At 50.6% G+C, this 20948-nt stretch overlaps 1 protein-coding gene across 4 annotated transcripts in view; it reads right to left on the bottom strand.

Moving 5' to 3' along the window:
* Nucleotides 1-1354: 1354 nt before the first annotated feature.
* PRKD2 (protein kinase D2) overlaps nucleotides 1355-20948 on the bottom strand; it is a 43635-nt gene continuing 24041 nt past the window's right edge. For all 4 annotated transcript variants that reach the window (XM_033223772.1, XM_033223771.1, XM_033223773.1 and 1 more), the window contains 8 exons: nucleotides 19486-19538; nucleotides 19288-19360; nucleotides 18244-18350; nucleotides 17175-17336; nucleotides 9323-9421; nucleotides 5423-5690; nucleotides 2065-2150; nucleotides 1355-1774 (listed from right to left, as the gene is read on the bottom strand). In XM_033223772.1, the coding sequence (XP_033079663.1) occupies nucleotides 1562-1774; nucleotides 2065-2150; nucleotides 5423-5690; nucleotides 9323-9421; nucleotides 17175-17336; nucleotides 18244-18350; nucleotides 19288-19360; nucleotides 19486-19538 (1061 nt within the window). In that variant the 3' untranslated portion in view covers nucleotides 1355-1561. The remainder of the gene's footprint in view (nucleotides 1775-2064; nucleotides 2151-5422; nucleotides 5691-9322; nucleotides 9422-17174; nucleotides 17337-18243; nucleotides 18351-19287; nucleotides 19361-19485; nucleotides 19539-20948) is intronic.

Here is a 20948-nt window from a genome sequence, read left to right on the forward strand (position 1 = left end):
CTTTCCTGTTTTCCTGGTTTTTTTTTTAGGCTCTGTTGCCCAAACTGGACTCGAACTCCTAGACTCCAGCGATCCTCCCACCTCAGCCTCTTAAGCAGCTGGGAATACAGTCACCTGCCACCATGCCCAGCTTTCAGGTAGGTCTTTGCAGCACGTAAGTCAGAGCGTGCTGCAAGTCTGAAGAAAACTTGTTCAGGTGCATGTTCGGATCGTTCGCCTTCAGCTGTGGAAGGTGGAGGACCATGTGTTAGGGTGTTATTGGAGAATTGGGGAGCTAGAGGGCTGGAGTCAAAGGTAGAGAGAGGTGGATACGTGTTCCCTCCAGTTCGTTCCCTCTGCCTTCAGTCTTTCAACGCCAAGATGAAGCTTAAGAGGTCCCCTCCGACTACCCACCCTCTCTGACCCCGAGCTCATTCTAGGCTGCCCAAGCCTCCCAAACTCCCCCAGTCCAGCCCTTCCCATTCTGGGTCATCACTGTCCATGGGGCAGATAAGTCTCTCCACTGGATGGCGAACCCAATGAAGGGCAGAGAGTGAGACCCTGTCTCAGTCACCACTGTGTCCCCAGCATCACCCAGCTCAGTGAGACAAATGAATTAATATATACTTCTCTATATATTTCGTATATAGAGAAGTCATCACATCAATATAAAATAAAATACTAAATGTTGCATATCAGTTTTCTAGTATGGATCAGACTTGGGCTAACTGCATTTTATTTATTTTATTTTTGAGACAGGGTCTCACTCTCTTGCCCAGGCTAGAGTGCAGTGGTGTGATCTTGGCTCACTGCAATCTCTGCTTCCTGGGGTCAAGCGATCCTTCAGCCTCAACCTCCCAAGTAGCTGGGACCACAGGTGCAAGCTACCACACCTAGCTAATTTTTGAACTTTTTGTAGAAAGGGAGTTTCGCCATGATGGTCAGGCTGGTCTCAAACTCCTGAGATCTAAGGGATCTGCCTGCCTCAGCCTCCTAAAGAGCTGGAATTACAGGCGTGAGCCACCGCGCCCAGCCTGAATTGTTAATAGTTGTAATTAGTAGTACCACCACCAAATAAAAAATCAGTCATCACAAACCATGAGATTACTTTCTTCAAGTTCTCTACCCTCCAGTCACATTCCTTTCATCTCTCCCCAGTTTCCAACTCCTCCTCCATTACTCCTCTCTCTCCCTTCTCTTCTTCTCTCCTGGCAATCCTCCTCTTTATTTTCTACCCCAGGTCGTCGTCCTTCCAAGACTCCTCTCCCATCAGTCCTCTCTCCCCACCCCCTCCATCCTTCCTCTTTTTCAGGCAGTCCTCTTTCCAGATGAACTCCATCTTGGTACAACAGACTAATGAGTCAAGAGTGCTGTGTGCTGAGACCAAGGCCATGGGGCCAGAGATGAGTCCATTTTAATTGCTGGGGAAACAGAGAGGGGCCTCGGAAATAACTCCCCCCACCCCACTCCCCACGTGTCCCATCCAGTTTGGGCAGGAAGCCACTTGCCCTAGAACAGTTCATTGCTGGGATCCTGTGAAGAACTGCTGTGGAGGGCAGCAGCTGGACGAGGGCACAGGACCTCAGAGAACACTGATGCGCTCCGCCAGCCCCTGCATGTCGTGGTCCTGTGGTGGATGGGCCCCACCGAGATCCCTGTCCACAGGCAGCCCAGACCCAGGCAGCGGATGCTCTGCCACAAACTGCTCCCAGCGCGCGTCGTCACTCTCATGCGTGATGTATCGCTCTCCCATCTTCCCCTCCAGCTCTCGGAGGTCCAGCCACGTCTGGTACTCCTGGGCCCAACAGAACTGGGGTTAGCTTGGGGTCTGTACTGGAGCAGTGCCTGGAGGCCATCTGCTTTGCCACTGAGAGCTGGGTACCAATGAAGGTGAAGCCACACCCCCTGCAACCCATCCAGCCAGCAGACATTTAGCTTCACCCCCTCTTCCTGCCAATGGGAGGACTAGTCACATTCCAGACCCAAGGAAACCTACATCCGTCACTACCTGCCTAGCCAATAAGTGATCTAGTCCCACCCCTTCCTCCAACCCAGCCAATGGGCCAGCCCTGCCCACTGCATCACCTGTAACCAGGAGTGACTGAGAGATTTGTCCACGCTGTAGCGTTTGCGCATCTTCACCTGCAGCAGGTTGTTGATGAGGTCAATGGCTGCATAGGAAAGAGAAACAGGTCAAGCCCTACAGGTCGAGGGTCACTCCTCCTCTAATAGGCACGCCCTAGCCTACCTGCCTGCCATCGACACCTTCCTTCTGCACTAGCGCAGGTGGTTCAGAAGCCTCACCTGTGTCAATCACCCACCCACCCATTTCCTCATTACAAATTTGTCTCCTCCTGCCCACGCATGTTCACACCAGCTCCCTCTTTACCTGTTCTCTACTTCAATTCCCCCATTCCCCTATGTCACCTTTTTTTTTCTTTTTGTCATACACAGGTACGATTACATGTGTACTATTCTTTTTATTATTTATGTATGTATTTATTTATTTATTTATTGAGACGGAGTCTCCCTCTGTCGCCCAGGCTGGAGTGCAGTGGCATGATCTTGGCTCACTGCAACCTCCGCCTCCCGGGTTCATGCGATTCTCCTGCCTCAGCCTCCTGAGTAGCTAGGAATACAGATGTGTGTCACTATGCCCAGCTAACTTTTTGTACTTTTAGTAGAGACAGGGTTCGCCCATATTGGCCAGGCTGGTTTCGAACTCCTGACCTCAAGCAATCTGCCTGCCTTGGCCTCCCAAATTGTTGGGATTACAGGCAAGAGCCACTGCGCCCGGCCTAAATGGATTTTCAACTTACAATATTTCCTTTTTTTTTTTTTTTTTTTTTTTGAGACAGGGTCTCATTGTTATCCAAGTTGAAGTGCAGTGGCATGATCAATGCTCACTGAAGCCTCTACATCCCCAGCTTAATTGATGATCCTGCCTTAGCCTCCCGAGTAGCTGGGACTACAAGCATCTGTCACTGTAGTCGGCTAATTTTTGTATTTTTTGTAGAGACACATTGCCCCAGCTGGTCTTGAACTCCTGGGCTCAAGCAATCTGCCTACCTTGATCTCCCAAGGGATTATGGCCCTCAGCCACTGCGCCTGACCAACTTATGATATTTTTAATTTACAATGGGTTTATCAGGTTTACCTAATGCCAGTGTAAATCAGGGAGCATCTATGTCATCAGGCTGGGCGCGGTGGCTCATACCTGTAATCCCAGCACTTTGGGAGGCCGAGGCGGGTGGATCACCTGAGGTCAGGAGTTCGAGACAAGCCTGGCCAATACGGAGAAACCCCGTCTCTACTAAAAATACAAAAATTTAACCGGGCATGGTAGTACATGCCTGTAGTCCCAGCTACTCGGGAGGCTGAGGCAGAAGAATCGCTTGAACTCAGGAGGCAGAGGTTGCAGTGAGCCAAGATCGTGCCACTGCACTCCAGCCTGGGTGACAAGAGCGAAACTCCGTCTCAAAAAAAAAAAAAGGTCATCAGATGGTAGTTAGTCACCATTGCCTGCAGAAGCCTCAGAGACTAAGGCCTGTTCATTGTGAAAAAGAGGACTAGCAAATGTCAAGCTTCAAGACAAGCCAGCACTCATCTGAGGCTCTCTCCTTGATGGGAAGCCTTGAAGGACAAGGCTTCACTGTGTGAACCCATCCGAGGAGAGGCCTGGTGCACACAGGCACCCTGCTCCTGTCAACACCCACGGGATGCTGTGATCCTCACACAGGTGCAACCACAATTAAATTCACTTGTGCACACTCGATGCACTTTTACTCAGGGACTTCTGAGTGGGTCTGAAAAGACAATGTTGGCTGGGTGTGATGGCTTCTGCCTGCAATCCCGGCACTTTGGGAGGCTGAGGCGGACAAATAACTTGAGGTCAGGAGCTCAAGACCAGCCTGGCTCACGCGGCAAAACCACATCTCTACTAAAAATACAAAAAATCAGCCAGGCAGGTGGTGTGTGCCTGTAATCCCAGTTACTTGGGAGATTGAGGCAGGAGAATCCCTTGAACCCAGGAGGCGGAGGTTACAGTGAGCCAAGATCACACCACTGCACTCCAGCCTGGGCGAGAGAGCAAGACTCCGTCTAAAAAAAACAAAAAAAGCCAGTATTGAGCACCCCCAATATTATTCCAGGACTCAAGTCCATCCACATTCTCACTGCTTAGGGCCTGTACTCTTAGACCACCACCAAGACCTTGTCTTGTCCTGCACTGAGCAACCTCCGCATCACCCTGCCCCACCTGCTCCATGAAGTCACACCCCCCAGAGAGGGCTCTTCCCCCTTCCACTCTTCACAGACCACTCAAGGAGCTCCCCCGCACCTGACCCCTCCTGTCCAAGTCATCACAGTATTCCCAGAGCTGCCAACAGTCAATGCCTGGCACATCGTAGGCACTCAACATGTTGAATCAAGGGTTATAAATACATGAATGTACTTGTTGAATAAATGGTTATAAATAAACGAATGAATGATCCGCCCCTTCCCATACTCCATCTGTCTTCCTGAGCTCCCTGACTCCAAGACATGTCCCTTGTTCTCCTGGCTTCTGACACACCCCAGTATCTTAGCCTTGCCTCTGGCCTTCTAAACATGCCATCCCACACTCAGCCTCAAAGCTCCAGGCCTTAGGACTTAACTTTTCCAAGCAGGGAAAGTTACAGACCCATTCCCAAGCAGGTTCAAGTCACCAGGCCCGGTGCCACCTCATCAGGCCCAGCCACAACACCAAAGCCTAGGAATGCAGAGATCGCAATGTCTGCCTCAGTCCTGGCTCCCTTCTCCTCCCCGCTCCCATCCCCTCCCAGCTTCTAGGCCTCAGGGTCTGCCCTGTTACTGGACCTCTTCAGAAACCCTCCAAGGCCACAACCCTAGACTGGCCCCCTCGGTCACTGGACTCACTCCAGGCTTCAGGCCCATCTTCACCCAAGTCATGGCCCCAGTACTCAGCAAAGTAGACAGGCCCTTGTTCCTCAACCCTACCCACTGGTGCCTCCTTTTTGCAAGGCTTACCCTTTTGGGGTCATAAATCCAAAGGTTCCAGGTCCCAGCCAATGCTTTGAGAGGCTCAGCCCCTTCTCCTGGTCACCCCAGCCCTTTGCCACCCTCAAGTCCAGTCCCTCTCCTGGTCCCACCCTAGACAAGCCAAGTCTCACTCAGCCCCCTAAGGCTCCAAGTGTCCTCCTTAGCGGTTTTAGGGCACTTCGTTTCCAGCCCAAGTAACCTAGTCTAGGCCTGGGTCCCAGCCCACTGTTTACAGGACGGCTCCTCCTGTGGCCACGCCCCTCCAGTAGGCCCGCCCCACCACTAGGCTCCACCCACAAGGTGCCAGGCTGCTTCCGGGTCCACCCCCTCTCGTGGCCCCGCCTACTCCTCCAGCCCCAGCCCCACAACCCACCCACCCAAGGGGTAGGCGGGCCCCAGGCACCTCCAGCTGAGATGTGGCTCCAGGGGCTGGCCGGGTACATGAAGGCAGCGTTCTGGATTTGGTCATTGATGTCCTCGTCCTCGTTGAAAGGGAATGTGCCGCTGAGGCTGACGTACATGATCACGCCCACCGACCACATGTCCAGCGAGCGGTTGTAGCCCTGGTTGAGCAGTACCTCGGGCGCCAGGTAGGCCGGCGTGCCCACCACTGAGCGACGGAACGACTTCTCGCCGATGATGCGCGCAAAGCCAAAGTCACACAGCTTCACCTGCAGAGGGCAAGGGGCGGAGGTTCTATCGGGTGATGGAGCTGCACCTGCCCTAGCATCCCCACCACACCACCCCCCATGGTATTCCAGAGAAAGCTGAATGCTGGTTTGAATCCAGGCTCCTAGGCTCACTAGCTGAGCAACTCTGGGCAAGTGACTTTCCCGCTCCGTGCCTCAGTTTCCCCATCTATAGGAAGAATATGAGAAGAGCGCCTATCTCAGAGGACTGCCATGATGGTTAGTGAGTTAAACCATCCAAAGCCCACAGGACGATATTTGGCATGCAGTTGGTGCACAATAAATGCTAGCTGCTGCTATACCTCTGCTACCTCCAATGGTTTGCTGTTTTGAATAATGCAGATCTTTTTTTTTTTTTAATAGCCTTAAAATATACATGACTGGGGCGTGGTGGCTCATGCCTGCAATCCCAGCACTTTGGGAGGCCAAGGAAGATGGATCATTTGAGGTCAGGAGTTCGAGACCTGCCTGGCCAACATAGTGAAACCCCGTCTCTATTAAAAATACAAAAATTAGCCAGGCGTAGTGGCAGACACCTGTGGTCCCAGCTACCTGGGAGGCTGGGGTAGAAGAATCGCCTGAACCTGGGAGGTGGAGGTTACAGTGAGCCGAGATCATGCCACTGCACTCCAGCCTGGGTGAGAGAGAGCGACTCCGTCTCAAAAAACAAACAAACATGAAACATAATGGAGATCTTAATAGTCCCTACCTTAAAGGGTGCTTATTTAGATTGAAAGAGAAATATATATGCAACCTGTTAGGAGCAGCGTCTAGCACAGAATGAGCCTCGGTGATCTCAGGTCAAGGACCTAATTTCTCCAGGCCTTGATTTTGTCATCTGTACTGAGAGGCTGTGGATAGCAGCCTCCTCTCAGGCTTTCCTGGGGATTAGGTAGGAGCGGGTGCTGACTGCGGTAGCCGGAAGACAGTACGGTGTATGCCTACCTTTCCTTCATTGTTTTATTTATTTATTGTTTTGAGATGGAGTCTCGCTCTGTTGCCCAGGCTGGAGTGCAGTAGTGTGATCTTGGCTCACTGCAACCTCTGCCTCCCGGGTTCAAGCAATTCTCCTGCCTCAGCCTCCCAAATAGCTGGGATCACAGGAACCTACCACCACGCTTGGCCAATTTTTATATTTTTAGTAGAGAAGACGTTTTGCCATATCAGCTAAGCTGGTCCCCAATTCCTGACCTCAGGTGTTCCACCCGCCTTGGCCTCCCAAAGTGCTGGGATTACAGGTATGAGCCACCACGCCTGGCCCCTTTCCCTCATTGTTAATGGCTGCAGTCTAAGGTCGTGGACAGGCTTTAGAGCCAGCAAGACCTGGGTTCAAGGTCTTGCTCTGCTGCCTACCAGTCTCAGCCTCGGTTCCCCGCTCTGTTCATGTATTGTCCCTTCCCTGTTCAAAACCCTTCCTCGGCTCACTGTTGCCTGCAGGATAGAGCCCCAAATCCCTGAAGCCCAAAGCCTCTGTCACCTTTGAAACCAGTCACATGCCAACCCTTGAGCTGAATCTCTATGTGACAGCCACCCTTTCCTAAGGTCCTCTGCCCTTTCTACAGATCTTTTTTTTTTTTTTTTTTTGAGATAGAGTCTCGCTCTGTCGCCCAGGCTGGAGTGCAGTGGCCGGATCTCAATGAGCTGCAAGCTCCGCCTCCCGGGTTTACGCCATTGTCTCACCTCAGCCTCCCGAGTAGCTGGGACTACAGGTGCCTGCCACCACGCCCGGCTAGTTTTTTGTATTTTTTTAGTAGAGACAGGGTTTCACCGTGTTAGCCAGGATGGTCTCGATCTCCTGACCTCATGATCCACCCGTCTCAGCCTCCCAAAGTGCTGGGATTACAGGCTTGAGCCACCACGCCCGGCCTCTACAGATCTTATAGATATTTCCCTTTTCCAAGATCTACCCTTTCCTATGGAGTTTTTTTTTTTTTTTTTGAGACAGAGTTCTTTTTTTTTGAGATGAAGTCTCACTCTGTCGCCCAGGCTGGAGTGCAGTGGCGCGATCTCAGCTCATTGCAAGCTCCGCCTCCTGGGTTCACACCATTCTCCCAGTAGCTGGGACTACAGGTGCGCACCACCATGCCCGGCTAATTTTTTTGTATTTTAGTAGAGATGGGGTTTCACCCTGTTAGCCAGGATGGTCTTGATCTCCTGACCTCATAATCCGCCTGCCTTGGCCTCCCAAAGTGCGGGGATTACAGGTGTGAGCCACTGCACCCGGCTGGATCTTTTTTCAAAATTTTTATTTATTTTATTATTTTTTTTTAGACCAAGTCTTGCTCTGTCGCCCAGGCTGGACTGCAGTGGTGTGATCTCAGCTCACTGCAACCTCTACCTCCTGGGTTCAAGCAATTCTCCTGCCTCAGCCTCCCGGGTAGCTGGGATTACAGGTGCCTGCCACCATGCCCGGCTAATTTTTGTATTTTTAGTAGAGACAGGGTTTCACCATGTTAGCCAGGCTGGTCTCCAACTCCTGACCTCAAGTGATCTGCCCACCTCAGCCTCCCAAAGGTCGGGCGCAGGCATGAGCCACTGCGCCCGACCAGAAAACTTTTAAATATGTTTGGAATAACCTGGGTATGTCAATCTATTTCCCCAACTGTTACACACCAGATTTTGAAGACATAGTATGAAAAACAAGCAGAATATTTCACTGAGCTTTGTTTCTTTTTTAAGAGACAGGGTCTTGTACTGTCACCCCAGCTGGAGTACAGTGGCACAATTATAGCTCACTGTGGACGCAGACTCGAACTCCTGGGCTCAAGCCATCCTCCCATCTTGGCCTCCCAAAGTGCTGGGATTATAGGCATGAGCCACCTCGCCTGGCCTTAATAATTTTTATGTTGACTACATATTGAATAAAGTGCTATATGTTGGGATAAACTATATTATTAAAATTAATTTCATCTCTTTCTACTTTTTTTTTTTTTTTTTTTTTTTTTTTGAGATGGAGTTTTGCTCTTGTTGCCCAGGCTGGAGTGCAATGGCACGATCTCGGCTCACCGCAATCTCCACCTCCTGGGTTCAAGCGATTCTCCTGCCTCAGCCTCCGGAGTAGCTGGGATTACAGGCATGCACCACGTCGCCTGGCCAATTTTTTGTATTTTTAGTAGAGATGGGGTTTCTCCATGTTGGTCAGGCTGGTCTCGAACTCCCGACCTCAGATAATCCATCTGCCTCGGCCTCCCAGAAGCCACCGCACCCGGTCTTCTTTTTTTTTTTTTTTTTTTTTAAGAGATAAGAGTCTCACTCTGTCACTCAGGCTGGAGTGCAGTGGCATGATCATAGCTCACTGCAGCCACCCAACTCCTGGGCTCAGGCAATCCTCCCATCTCAGCCTCCTAAGCAGCTGGGACTATAGGTGCACGCCACCATTCCCGGCTAATTTTTTTCATTTTTTGTACAGATGAGGTCTCGCTTTGTTGCCCAGGCTGGTCTCAAACTCTTGGGCTCAAGTGATCCTCCTGCCTCAGCCTCCCAAAATGCTGATTACAGGCAAGAGCCACTGTGCCTGGCCCCCACATCTTGATTAGTATAATCCCCTTCCCCACCCCCACCCCGGCCATCAGCATTGCCTGGATTTCCCCAAATCAGGAGGGGACATAACTGACCTGAGGAAATGGGTCCGCTGATGCCAGCAACACGTTTTCTGGTTTCAAGTCACAGTGGACAATGTTCTTGAAGTGAAGGTGTCTCAAAGCCACTAGGATCTGAGGGGAGCAGATGGGGCCAGTAAGAAAGGTAGACAGGTACTCAGCCAAATCTCACCCTCAGCAGCCAGCCCTCCAAACCCGTCCATACCTTTTTTTTTTTTTTTCCTGAGACAGAGTCTTGCTCTGTAACCCACGCTGGAGTGCAGTGGCATGATCTCAGCTCACTGCAACCCCACCTCGCGGGTTCAAGTGATTCTCCTGCCTCAGCTTCCCAAGTAGCTGGGACTACAGGCATGTGCCGCGATGCGTGGCTGATTTTATTTTTTTTCTTTTTGAGGCGGAGTCTCACTCTGTCACCTGGGCTGGAGTGCAGCGGTGTGATCTCAGCTCACTGCAACCTCCGCCTCCAGGGCTCAAGAGATTCTCCTGCCTCAGTCTCCCGAGTAGCTGGGATTACAGGTGCCGGCCACTATGCCCAGCTAATTTTTTCTATTTTTAGTAGAGACAGGTTTCACCATGTTGGCCAGGCTGGTCTCGAACTCCTGACCTCATGATTTGCCCACCTCAGCCTCCTAAAGTGCTTGGCCTCCCAAAGTGAGTCACTGCACCCAGACCTGCCCTGATAGTTTTTTTGTATTTTTAGTAGAGACAGGGTTTCATCATGTTGATCAGGTTGGCCTCAAGTGATCCACCGGTCTCAGCCTCCCAAAATGCTGGGATTACAGGCATGAGTGAGTCACTACGTCTGGCCCCATCCATGCCTTCCTACACACCCCTGCCAGGGAAACAGGAGGCACTGGAGCACCAAAGAATCTCAGAATCATAGAACCATTTACACCTGAGAGATAAGAGTTAAATGTAAACTAGAAAGGCTGGGCTAGATGACAGGAGCTGTGAAGATCCTGAGATCTTCTAGCATATGGTAAACTCCTGAATGCTACTAATAGAGCAGGCATTTTCAAGATCCAACTATGTGATTCTTTTTTTTTTTTTTTTTTGAGACAGAGTCTTGCTCTGTCACTCAGGCTGGAGTGCAGAGGTGGGATCACAGCTCACTGCACCCTCCACCTCTCAGGCTCAATCCATCCTCCCACTTCAGCCTCCCTAGTAACTGGGATTACAGGCACACACCATCACACCTGACTAATTTTTGTATTTGTAGAGACAGTGTCTCACCATGTTGCCCAGGCTGGTCTCAAACTCCTGCACTCAAGTGAACCACCCACCTCGGCCTCCCAAAGTACTGGGATAACAGGCGTGAGCCACCCCACCTCACCTTTTTTTTTTTAAGAGATGGAGTCTCCCTCTGTCACCAGGCTGAAGTGCAGTATCATTCGCTACAGCCTCAAACTAATTGGGTTAAGTGATCATCCAACCTCAGTCTCCCAAATAGCTGGGACTACAGGCATGTGCCACCATGTCAGGCTTTGATTCCCCCCCCGCTTTTTTTTTTTTTTGAGAAGGCCTCTTGGGTTCAAGCAATTCTCCTACCTCAGCCTCCTGACCAGCTGGGATTACAGGCGCACACCACCATGCCCAGCTAATTTTTGTATTTTTAGTAAAGACGGTTGCTCTCTCTGTTGGTCAGGCTGGTCTTGAACTCCTGACCTCGTGATCCACCCACCTTGGCCTCCCGAAGTGCTGGTATTATAGGCGTGAGCCACCGCACCTAGCCTGATTCCATTTTTTAAAAAAATATTTTTCATCCTTACAAAAAACTTTGGGTGCGGTGACTCAAGCCTGTAATCCCAGCACTTTGGAAGGCTGAGGCAGGTGGATCACCTGAGGTCAGGCGTTAGACACCGTCCTGGCCAACATGGTGAAACCCTGTCTCTATTAAAAATACAAAAATTAGTTGGGCATGGTGGCGGGCGCCTGTAGTCCCAGCTACTCGGGAGGTTGAGGCAGGAGAATCACTTGAATCTGGGAGGTGGAGCTTGCAGTGAGCCGAGATCACGCCTTTGCACTCCAGCCTGGGCGACAAAGTGAGAATCTGTCTCAAAAAAAAAAAAAAAAAAAAGAGAGAGATTCTGGAGCCAATCTGCCCTGCCCAGGTAGAGAACCTGGCTCAATGCTTACGAACTTACGGCCTTGGGCAAGTCTCGTCACCTCTCTGGCTCTCAGTTTCCTCATCCGTAAAATGGGGGTGATAATAGTAGCCACCCACCAGCCTGGCCGACACGGTGAAACCCCATCTCTACTAAAAATCCAAAAATAAGCCGGGCATGGTGGCGCGAGCCTGTAATCTCAGCTACCTGGGAGGCTGAGGCGGGATGATTGCTTGAACCCGGAGGCGGAGGTTGCAGTGAGTCAACATCGCACCACGGCACTCCAGCCTGGGCAACAGACCGAGGCCCCATCTCAAAAAAAGAGTGCCGACCTCACAGGTTGCTATAAGGTTTAAAGCATATGTAAAGATGCATGTAAAGCGCTTAGGATAGCTAACCACTGTATGTTAGCTGTTACTGTTATTAGTTACTATTTTTGTGATGGCCTGTTGGTAAATATATTTGTGTGTGTCTCTTAAATAAAGCTTCTCCTGCTGTATCTGTTCCTATGATGACAAGGTGAGCTGATTGGAAGAAAAAAAAAAAAAAAAAACCATTACCATTTGTAACCATTTATCTGTGAGAATATTTCTTGATTCTCTCAAACAAAATGCCAAGTACACCAGAAGCACAGTGTTGTACTACTACAATTATTATTTATGTCTCAGAATTTAAATACTTGTGTTTATTCTGTTTTTTTTTTTTTTAATTTTTGTAAAGATGGCATCTCGCTATGTTGCCCAGGCTGGTCTTAAACTCCTGGCCTCAAATGATACTCCCACCTCAGCTACCCAAACCTTGAGATTACAGGCATGATCCACCCTGCCCGGCCAAACTCCTCATTCTACAGACTGGGAGACCAAGCTGGAAAGATGCATGTGTTGTATGTCATCTCCAGATTGTTTTTTTGAGACAGAGTCTCACTCTGTTGCCCAGGCTGGAGTGAAATGGCATGACTTCAGCTCACTGCAAATTCCACCTCCCGGGTTCAAGCGATTCTTGTGACTCAGCCTCCTGAGTAGCTGGGATTACGGGTGGGCACCAGCACACCTGGCTAATTTTTGTATTATTAGTAAAGATGGGATTTCACCATGTTGGCCAGGCTGGTCTCAAATTCCTGACCTCAGGTGATCCACTCACCTTAGCCTCCCAAAGTTCTAGGATGACAGGTGTGAGCCACCTCGCCCGACCCATTTCCAGATTTTGTCAGTTGATTTTCTCCCAGTTCATGTGAACAAAGAGGGCAGGTTAGGCCGGGCATGGTGGCTCATGCCTGTAATCCCAGCACTTTGGGAGGCCGAGGTGGGCAGATCACGAAGTCAAAAGTTCAAGACCAGCCTGATTGACATGGTGAAACCCCATCTCTACTAAAAATACAAAAATTAGCCAGGTATGGTGGCGTGTGCCTGTATTCCCAGCTACGCAGGAGGCTGAGGCAGGAGAATCACTTGAACCCAGGAGGCAGAGGTTGCAGTGAGCTGAGATAGTGCCACTGAACTCCAGCCTGGGTGACAGAGCGAGACTCTGTCTCAGAAAAAAAAAAAAACCATTGGCCAGAGACGGTGGCTTATGCTTATAATCCCAGCACTTTGGGAGGCTGAGGTGGGCAGACCACAAGGTCAGGAGTTCAAGACTAGCCTGACCAACACAGTGAAACCCCATCTCTACTAAAAATACAAAAATTAGCTGGGTGTGCTGGCACGCGCCTGTAGTCCCAGCTACTCAGGTGGCTGAGGCAGGAGAATCGTTTGAACCTGGGAGGCGGAGATGGCAGTGAGCCGAGACTGTGCTATTGTATTCCAGCCTGGGTGACAGAGTGAGACTTCGTCTCAAAAAAAAAAAAAAAAAAAAAGAGGTTGGAAGCTAGATAGATCCAGACTGGAAGCTAGATAGATCCAGACTCAAATCTTGGCTGGAAAGCTACTCGGCTGTGACCTCGAGGGAGACAGCTATCTCCCTGAGCCTCAGTTTCCTCATCTATACAATGGGGGTTATAACAATACCTACCTCACAGGATGGTGGTGAGGCCTAAGTAAGCTCATGAGGTAAAGGGTTTAGCACAGGGCTTGGGTGTAGGGCAGGCAAGAGCCCAGAAAGCAGAAATCTGCAGAGAGAGAGAGACAAAGAAGAGCAAGCAGGCAAAAAGAGAGGAAGAGATGAAGGCCAGAAAGAGAAACCCCCTCAGCTGCTGAAAGCAGCCACCTGTGAGAACCACGATTCCTCTCCACACCTGAAGTCTGGATGCAGCCGGGCGCGGAGGCTCACACCTGTGATCCCAGCACTTTAGGAGGCTGAGGCGGGCAGATCACCTGAGGTCAGGAGTTTGAGACTGGCCTGGGCAATGTGATGAAACCCCATCTCTACTAAAATTACAAAAAATTAGCCAGGTATGGTGGCACACACCTATAATCCCAGCTACTTGGGAGGCTGAGGTAGGAGAATCGCCTGAACCCAGGAGGCGGAGGGTGCAGTGAGCCGAGATCATGCCACTGCCCTTCAGCCTGGGCAACAAAGCAAGACTCTGTCTCAAAAATAAATAAATAATAAGGTCTGGATGAGGGTACATCAGGGGGTTTCTGTCCCCACCCCATAAGCCAGCCTGACAAACAGGCACACTGCCTGAGAGGATAAGGGTGCTGGGCCAGGGTAAAGGAAACAGCAACGATGACTCTGAGACCCACAGAGATGTCTCAGAAGAAGGCAAGGCGCCAACATCCTTTCTAGGAAGGATGTGAAACACAGAAACCACAAAAGGGGATATTTAACATCGTAAAAGTTCAACTCTATGGCAGGCTGGATGCAGTGGCTCATGCCTGTAACCCGACACTTTGGGAGGCTGTGGCAAGAGGACCACTTAAGCTCAGGAGTTCGAGACCAGCCTGGGCAACATGGCAAGACCCTGTCTCTACAAAAACATTAAAAAAAAAATTGCCAGGTGTGATGGCTCATGCCTGTGGTTCCAGCTAACACAGGAGACTGAGATGGGAGGATCACTTGAGCCCAGGAGTTCAAGACCAGCCTGGGCAACACGGCAAGACCTTGTCTCTACAAAAACATTAAAAAAAAAAAAAAAATCAACTGGACATGGTGGCTCATGCCTGGGGTTCCAGCTAACTCAGGAGACTGAAATAGGAGAATCGCTTCAGCCCAGCAGTTTGAGGCTGCAGTGAGCTATGATCACACCACTGCACTCCAGCCTGGATGACAGAATGAGACCCTGTCTCAAAAACAAAAAATAAAAATAGAATAAAATAAAACCCTATGGTAAATAAAAGCTAAATATAAAATAAAGAGGCAAACAAATACTAGGATAAAACCATTGAACAACATAAGTGATAAAAATCTAATGTGCCCTCCCAAAAAAAGAAGTCAGAACAGAGGCTGCGCACAGTGGCTCACGCCTGTAATCTCAGCACTTTGCAAGGCTGAGGCCGAGTTGGGAGGATCACTTGAGCCCAGGAGTTGAAGACCAGCCTGGGCAACATAGCGAGACCCTGTCTTTATAAAAATTAGCTGGGCGTGATGGCTGATCCCTGTAGTCTCAGCTACTCAGCAGGCTAAGGCAGGAGAATCTCCTGAACCTGGGAGGTCGAGGCTGCAGCAAGCTCGGGTGACGGAGCGAGACCCTGTCTCAAAAAAAACAAACAAAAAGCACAGGCACACAAGGAAAATCTGTCTGAATTTAACACAAATGAGTTTGACATCACTAGTTAAAAGCAAAGATCCTAGGTTCAAATCCCACCAGCTATGTGACTCTGGACAAGTTATTTGATGTCTCTGACCCTCAGTTTCTTCAACCATAAAAGGGGAGTGATAATAATAGCACCTACTACATAGGTTACTATGAAGATTAAATGAGTTTGAAGAGTGCCTGGCACATAGTAAGTGCTCAATAAATGTCAGTGACCACGTTATTTATCATCACCATTATCAGCCTCCCTTGTCCTAGCCCTGCTCACCTGAGCGATCACTGCCTAAGGCTGGGGCTGTATTGGTCATCCCTGCGTCCTCAGCACTGCCCAGCAAGGCACCAAGCACAGAGGACGGACTAGGCAGTATTTGTTGACCAACTGAATGAATGAATGAGAGAAAAAGGGCTCCTTGACGCTTTTTTCTATTGCTTGGTTTTGAGACAGGGTCTCGCCCTGTCACCCAGGCTGGAGTGCAGTGGCACGGTCATAGCTCACTGCAGCCTTGACCACATAGGTTCAAGAGACACCCTCCACTCCCTCCTCCCAAGCAGCTAGGACTACAGACTTGTGCTACCAGGCACCACATCCAGCTAGGTTTTCTTTTTTTTTTTTTCTTTTTGTAGAGATGGGATCTCACTAGGTTGCCTAGGCTGGTCTCCAACTCCTGGCTTCAAGTGATCCTCTTGCCTTGGCCTCCCAAAGTGCTGGGATTACCGGCATGAGCCAGCCTGTTTTTGAGATGGGCTCTTGCTATGTTGCCCAGGCTGTCTCAAACTCCTGGGCTCAAGCAGTCCTCTGGCCTTAGCCTCCTGAGTAGCTGAGATTAGAGGTGTACCCCACCATGTCTGACTCCCCTTTTTTCCAGATGAGTCAAATCAGGTCCAGGGAGCCTGACTGATCATTTATTTTTTTTTTAATAGTAAAAGTAGCTATCATTACTACTAGTCTATTATTTTTCTATTATTATTACTCTTTATTATTATTATTATTGAGACGAAGTCTCACTCTTGTCCCCCAGGTTGCAGTACAGTGGCACAATCTCAGCTCACTGCAACCTCCACCTCCCGGGTTCAAGCGATTCTCCTGCCTCAGCCTCCCAAGTAGCTGGGATTACAGGCGCCTGCCACCACGCCCAGCTAATTTTTGTATTTTTAGTAGAAACGGGGTTTCACCATGTTGGCCAGGCTGATCTCAAACTCCTAACCTCAGGTGATCCGTCTGCCTCAGCCTCCCAAAGTGCTGGGATTACAGGCATGAGCCACCGTGCCCGGACTACTCTTTATTATTTTTAATTGTTATTGTCACTCTATTATTTTTCTTTTTTCTTTTTAGAGGCAGGTCTCGCTATGTTGCCCAGGCTGGAGTGCAGTGCCTCTTCACAGATGTGATCCCACTACTGCTCAGCACAAGAGCTTTGACCTGCTCTGCTTCCAGCCTGGGCTGCTTTGCAACCTGGTGGTCCCCCGCTCCCGGGAGGTCACCACATGGATACCAAACTTAATGAGAACAACTGATCAGCGCAGAACTCCTGGGATCAAGTGATTCTGCTGCCACAGACTCCTGAGTAGCTGGGACAGGCACGTGCTACCGTGCCTGGCTTATTTTTTATATTATGGTTATTATTACTCCTGTACGATTATGGTTTTTATTTAATTTATTTATTTTCTTGAAACAGAGTCTCGCTCTGTCGCCCAGGCTGGAGTGCAGTGGCACGATCTCGGCTCACTGCAAGCTCCGCCTCCCGGGTTCACGCCATTCTCCTGTCAGCCTCCCGAGTAGCTGGGACTAAGATGCCCGCCACCATGCCCGGCTAATTTTTTGTATTTTTAGTAGAGATGGGGTTTCACCATGTTAGCCAGGATGGTCTCGATTTCCTGACCTCGTGATCTACCCACCTCGGCCTTCCAAAGTGCTGGGAGGCGTGAGCCACCGCCCTTGGCCTGAATATGGTTTCTATTATCTGCTATCGTGACTCCCGCCAGTGTCTTCCTGACCCCCTAGGCACACAGCGCCTCTCCAAGCCGACACCTGATGGGGAGGGGTGGGTGGCAGCGGGCAGGACGGACGCACCTGAGTGATGAGGAACTTGGTGAGGCGCTCAGGCAGCCGGCCCTTCTCACTGGACAGGATCATCTCCAACATGTCCCCATGCAGCTTCTCCATCACCACAAACACTTTCTCAGGCGTCTCGAACATGCACTCCAGGTTCACGATCCCAGGGTGCCGCAGGCTCTGCAGGGTGGGGAGCGGGGTCAGGGCCCAGGTCGCCCACTAACTCAGACCCCAAAGGGTCAGGTACGGGAGCAGGAGGATGACAAACAAGGAGAAGGATGTCCCTGGGGTGCTGGCACTCGGGGAGGGAAGGGGGCTTCCCACAGGCCAAGACAGAACAGGCCCACCTCCACCCCACCTGCCAGGTGCCCAGAAGGATCACTTTTTTCTTTCTATTTAAATATAGAGATGGGGTTTCACCATGTCGGCCAGGCTGGTGTCAAACTTCTGGCCTCAAATGATCCTCCCACCTCGGCCTCCCAAAGTGCTGGGATTAACAGGCATGAGCCACCATGCCCAGCCCAGAAGGATCTTTACATCCTGAAATTCTGGTGGAGGCCCAGTGTTGCAGGAGGGAGGAGCGGAAGCTTGGAGAAATGGGGAGAGCTCTGCATGTCTGTATCTTTTAAATCCATACCCCCTCTCACATTCCCTACTCCTATCCTGGCCTAACCCCTCTCTCCCACCCAGATCCCCACTCAGCCTCCTGGCTACAGTCACTTCCCTTTCCACCCACCCTCCAGATGGCAGCCTGAGGGATTTTCCTAAAGTACACACCTGATCCTGCCCCTCCCTTGCTCAAAAGCCTTCTGTGGCTCCCCAGTACCCTCAGGAGAAAGTCCAAAGGGTCTGACTTCACCCTCCTCCCTGGCCTCATCTTCCAGTACCTCCTTTCTAGAAAACCTCATGCTCCCTCTCACCAGACCTTTGTACAGGCTGATCCCTCTGCTAAGAACACCTTCTTCTCTTCTTCAGTCTCAACATGCATATGCCTTCCTCCAGGAAGCCTTCCCTGACCACCCCTACACACTGGGTCAGCTAGCCCATGAAAGGAAGCAGCAGAGAGGGAAGGCGGCCTGGTGCTTACCTGCAGAATGGCCACTTCGTTCCGGAGCTGGCTCTCCTGCTTGGTAGGGAAGCGCAGTTTGTCAATGACCTTAACTGCCACGTCCCGGCCTGTCTTCCGGTGCTTTCCTGGGCAGGGAGTCAGACAGATGGGGGTTGAGAGAGCAAGACCACCCAGTTTGGCAGGAGTATCTCCACCTCTGCCGACCTCTGTACCCCCATCATAGAGACAGTCAGAGTTGGGCAGAGTTGGAGGCCCCAGGAGATATGTGAAAAGGCCAGCAGAGGTGCACTTTGGGAGTAAAGGCAGAAAGAAGGAAAGCGAAAAACAAAGCTCCAAAGAAGAGAATGTATAACACAGGAAACTGAATTTATAACCAGTCAGGATCTAGCATCTAGTTTTGTGTGGCCCATAAGAGTCCTGGGACAGGGGAGAGACAAAAGTGAGGGGACTCCAGGTTCAGGATTATCTCCACCCAAATTCTACACTTCCAAGAGTGTAGAATTTACCCTCCCTGTCCTATCCAGCTCTAGGATCTAGCTCTGTGGCAAATCAAAGTGTAAAATTTACCACCCCTTGAATCCAGTCAGAATCTAGGATTTAGCCTGTGGCCAATCAGAATGCAGAATCTGCCCTCCTAGTCAGTCAGAATCTAGGATCTAGCTCTGTGGCCAGAGTGCAGAATCTATCCTCCTATCCAATCAGAATCTAGGATCTAGTTCTGTGGCCAATAAGAATGCAGAATCTATCCTGCTAGCCAATCAGAATCTAGGTTCTAGCTCTGTGCCTAATCAGAATGCAGAATTTGCCTTCCCTATCCAATCAAAATCTACCTGTGACTAATCAGAATGCTGAATTTACGCTTCCTATTTACAAAAGGAGGAGAGTCCATTGGTTTTTGCCAATGAGAAAAGGAGAACCTACAACCAGTCCACCCAGGATCTAGCTTTCTAACCCAATCAACGTAGGAGGTGAGCATGTGACCAATCAGAAAGGAAGGGTTGGAGCTACAGCAGCTTCCCCCAGCCCCAGGCCCCCTGTGGGTTAGCTCTAAAGTGTCCTCACCTCCGTAGACCACTCCAAACTGCCCTGAGCCCAGCACTTCATCAGGGAAGATCTGATAGACAGTGGCGATGTCCTGCAGGGTAAAGACAGGGCAAGTCAGGGGTGTAAATGGAAATGGGGGAGGGGGAGTCAAGGAGATGAGAGAGCTGGGGAGGGTTTGTGGGAAGGGAGGGCATCATGTGTGGGCAGGAGTCTCACCACATTCTCTTGGATCTGACTGTTGGACACAGAGATGCTCAGAGAAGCTTGTCCTGGGGAGAGGGGGGAGAGAGAGGTGAGGGGACTCCAGGCTCAGGATTATCTCCACCTATACCTGCAAAGGCAGACTTGGGAGTCAGGCCACCCAGATTTGAATCCAATGTTCGATACAACATGCAACTTCAGGCTGGTGACTTGTCCACTCTGAACCTCGGTTTCCTCATCTAGAAAATGGGAATAATAAAAGGACCTCCCTCATAGGGCCACCAGAAGGAGTAAATGGAATGTACTGAGTGGCTAAAGGAGTGATGTTACGGATGATTTTGCTGAGCATTTTACCCTAGGATCTCAGCACCAGGGAAGGCAGACTGACCCCAATATACAGAGAAGGAAACTGAGTCTTGGAGGGAAAGCCCAGACCGACTCCTGAGTCTTCCCTTGAATTTGTCCCCCTACAAACCCAACCAGAGCCAGACATTTCTAAATCCGGATCCTTCTGCCACTTGAATGTCTCTCTCTTCCACCAGTCTAGGCCCCTGCTCGCCCTCCAACTCTGGGTCCTCACCCCACAGCCCCTTCCCTGGTCTCCTTGCCCCAGTCGTGCCCCTCCTATTCACCTCCCACAGAGAAGCCACAGGGATCTTACTGAGGCACAAGGCTGACCCTATCCTTCCTCTGCTCACAACTCTGCCATGGCTCCCCAGTGCCCTCAGGAAGAAGCCTGAGCTCCTTAAATGGTCTAAAAGGCATGGCTTAGACCCTCATCTACCTCTGACTTCAACCCCCCACATGCTATTCCTGACACACTGGCCTCCTTGCTGGGCCTCAAATACAGCAAGCTCTCTTCTACCTTCTGGTCTCGCCATATGCTGTTTCCCCTGCCAGGAATACTCTTTCCTTCATCCTAGACTTAGCTAAATCCTCCTCATCCTCAAGTGTCAGCACAAATGTCAGTCCTAGGACCAAGCTGGATCACTCTCGCAAATGTTCTGTATCACACTCGTTGCTTGTATGGGTTAATGATCAATGTCTGTAACCCACACTGGATTATAAGCTCCAGAGGGTGGGAACCTGGTACTCTCTCATCACTTTTTGCCTCTGCCTAAAATGAGATCCCATTTTCTTTCCCACATCTCACCCTGCCTCGGCCTCCAGGTCTCAGTTCAGATGTCACCTCCTCCAGGAAGCCCTCCTATACACCCAGACTGGGTCAGGTACCCCTCTGGGCCCCTCCAGCTCCCTGGCTCCCTTGTCCCAACCCTGCCCACCCTGGACTGTCACTCTCTGAAGATAGGTATTCTGCCCTGCTGGACTCTGAGCCCCATGAGGGCAGGTCTTGGGCTATCCTGATCACTGGGTCCCCAGCACTGTCCCGCGTAGAGGATGTACTCAGTAAGTGCAGGAGGACTTATCAGCACCTGGGACAAGGCTCATGGAGGGGAAGTGACATGCCCAAGCCCATA

Source organism: Trachypithecus francoisi, unplaced genomic scaffold, assembly GCF_009764315.1.
Source record: "Trachypithecus francoisi isolate TF-2019V2 unplaced genomic scaffold, Tfra_2.0 Lachesis_group12, whole genome shotgun sequence".
Taxonomy (NCBI): Eukaryota; Metazoa; Chordata; class Mammalia; order Primates; family Cercopithecidae; genus Trachypithecus; species Trachypithecus francoisi.